The 2216-nt window shown below is 34.0% G+C and overlaps 1 protein-coding gene across 1 annotated transcript; it reads left to right on the top strand.

The window, feature by feature from the left end:
* Positions 1–331: 331 nt before the first annotated feature.
* LOC112456399 (lysosomal aspartic protease-like) lies at positions 332–1949 on the top strand (the record flags this gene model as incomplete). The annotated part of the gene is made up of 2 exons (XM_025018900.1): positions 332–480; positions 1720–1949. Coding segments are annotated over exons 1-2 (304 nt in total), but the record flags the coding sequence as incomplete, so codon positions are not given.
* Between the last annotated feature and the right edge of the window lie 267 nt (positions 1950–2216).

The raw sequence follows: 2216 nt of genomic DNA, 5'->3' as shown, positions 1-2216 counted from the left end.
ATTAATGAAAAGAGCTCTTAGGCTCTCAGAAAATTTATATAAATTTTAAAGCTTTTAATTCTTGTGCCCACGATGCTAGATATCGTTCCGAAAATTAACCAATCGCATTGGTCAACTGCCGAATTGCTTAAATATGATTGGTCAATACTTTTTCTCTGTCCAAGACCTCGGAGCGACTTCTAATATCGTCAACACAAAGCTTTGGAACGCTTCGTTTGATTTCTGCCCTCCTGTATGCTCACCTTCTTATAAACACATATGCGCACTTTTGTATATAAGGGAACGCTTAGCAATTCGACTGCCTGTTCTTTGTCTGTACGTGCCGGTTGTGGATTGACTCGCAGTTATAACGGTCCTAAAACAATTTTGACTTGTGTAGCTTCAGTCGCCGAGAAATTCAGGAAACATGTATCGGCTCTTTGTGACGATGACGGTAATCACGGTATTCAACTTCGCGTCATTCAACGCGGAGTTGCATAGGTGAGTACATGCTATACACAAACGATCCATATTTATATCGACACGATGAATTATAATACCGTATAGAGATCGCGCTTCCAACTACTTGGAATCGCCGCAGAATTCGTGATAAATAATTATCAAATCAATTTCAAATAATTTTATCAAATTTGTAAGAAAAACGCATTTTGAAAGTCGGAATAAAGTGAGCAAACTAATTGCAAGAGATGCTTTGAGGATTTCTTCGAAAATCTTATTTTAAATGAGATTAGCATCAAGAAAAGAGGAATTCGCTTATTTCCAGCTATCTGTTTTTTTAAATATTTTTTTTTATCATTTTATTCTGATCTGGGATTAGATCGCGATTGACCAACAATTAATTCTAATATGAAGGATATAGTGACGCAAGTGCATCCAGATTAATTTACTGAAACGAGCTATTGGGCTGTTAGAAGCTTAATGTTTATAGAACTTTTAAAACTCTTTATCCGCTTTACCGTCCTTCTTTTTACCTTCTTATAAAGACAAGAACGTAAACACGTACTTGTATATATAAGCAATGTTCGGAACGATAGTGATCGACTCTCTCTCTCTATTGCGCGTATCGGTTGTGGTGTCAATCGATAGGAAATGACAATAAAATCTTCTTAACTTTTGTAACTTTTATCGCCAAGAAATTCTAGAAATATGTATCGACTTTTCGCGGCAATCGTGGTACTCAACTTCGTATTAATCAGTGCGAAGTTACATATGTGAGTACATATTTATGTATACTCGCGTACAAAGATTGCACATTTATATCGACGTCCGCGTGATAAATACTGTATAGAGATCGCGCTTTCAACTTCTTGGAATCAACGCAGAATTCGCGATAAATACTTCAATAAATACGATAATTGTACACCAAATATGTAGGAAAAACGCGTTTTTAAAGTCCCAATAAAGTGAGCAGACTAAGAGATGCTTTAAGGATCCCTTTGAAGCTCTTATCTTAAGTGAAATCAGCGTTGTGTACAGAGCAATTTGCATTTAAAGTACCTAAATTACATTCTAATGCGTAAATATATAAATGCAGGTAACATTTAATTCTTAATACCAAAATGTAGCTTTAATAGTATTTAAATAAGAAGTGCTTGAAAATAATCAAATAAATTATCCGAAATTCGTAATTATGTTGTATGATATTTGTACATTCTTGTTTATATGATATTATACATATATGCGTATAACATAATGGAATGTTCTTTATGTTGTTTCTAGAATTCCGTTATACAGGACATACACCGTTGGAAAATCTTCGCCGGACAATAATATGATACAGCCCCGTTTGGTTACGGTTACTGTACCTCTGACTAATTATAAGAATATTCAATATTATGGAATTATCGGAATTGGAACTCCACCGCAAATGTTTAGAATACTTTTCGACACTGGTTCCTCAGATCTCTGGGTACCATCCAAAGACTGCAACGTTAGCCAACCTGCTTGCTGTAAGTATATCATAACATCGTTATCTCCCCGACAATCTATTATTCCTATATGTACATATGTATTAAAAAAATTAATGTTTCAAGCATTAAAATAATCTTAATAATTTTTTTCTCGTTTAGTGATTGATATCAAGTAAAAATATAAGAATAATGCTGTAGATTTCTGTCTTTTCCATTTCCATTTTAAGTAAAGTTATAAAATCTTTAATGCAACTGTTTCAAAAGTGAAACGTGGTAAAGTAAATATTGTGTAGCTAAGGTCCACAA

The sequence above is a fragment of the Temnothorax curvispinosus genome, unplaced genomic scaffold, assembly GCF_003070985.1.
Source record: "Temnothorax curvispinosus isolate PA1 unplaced genomic scaffold, ASM307098v1 QBEX01006774.1, whole genome shotgun sequence".
NCBI lineage: Eukaryota > Metazoa > Arthropoda > Insecta > Hymenoptera > Formicidae > Temnothorax > Temnothorax curvispinosus.
This window is presented reverse-complemented; position numbering and strand designations above follow the sequence as displayed.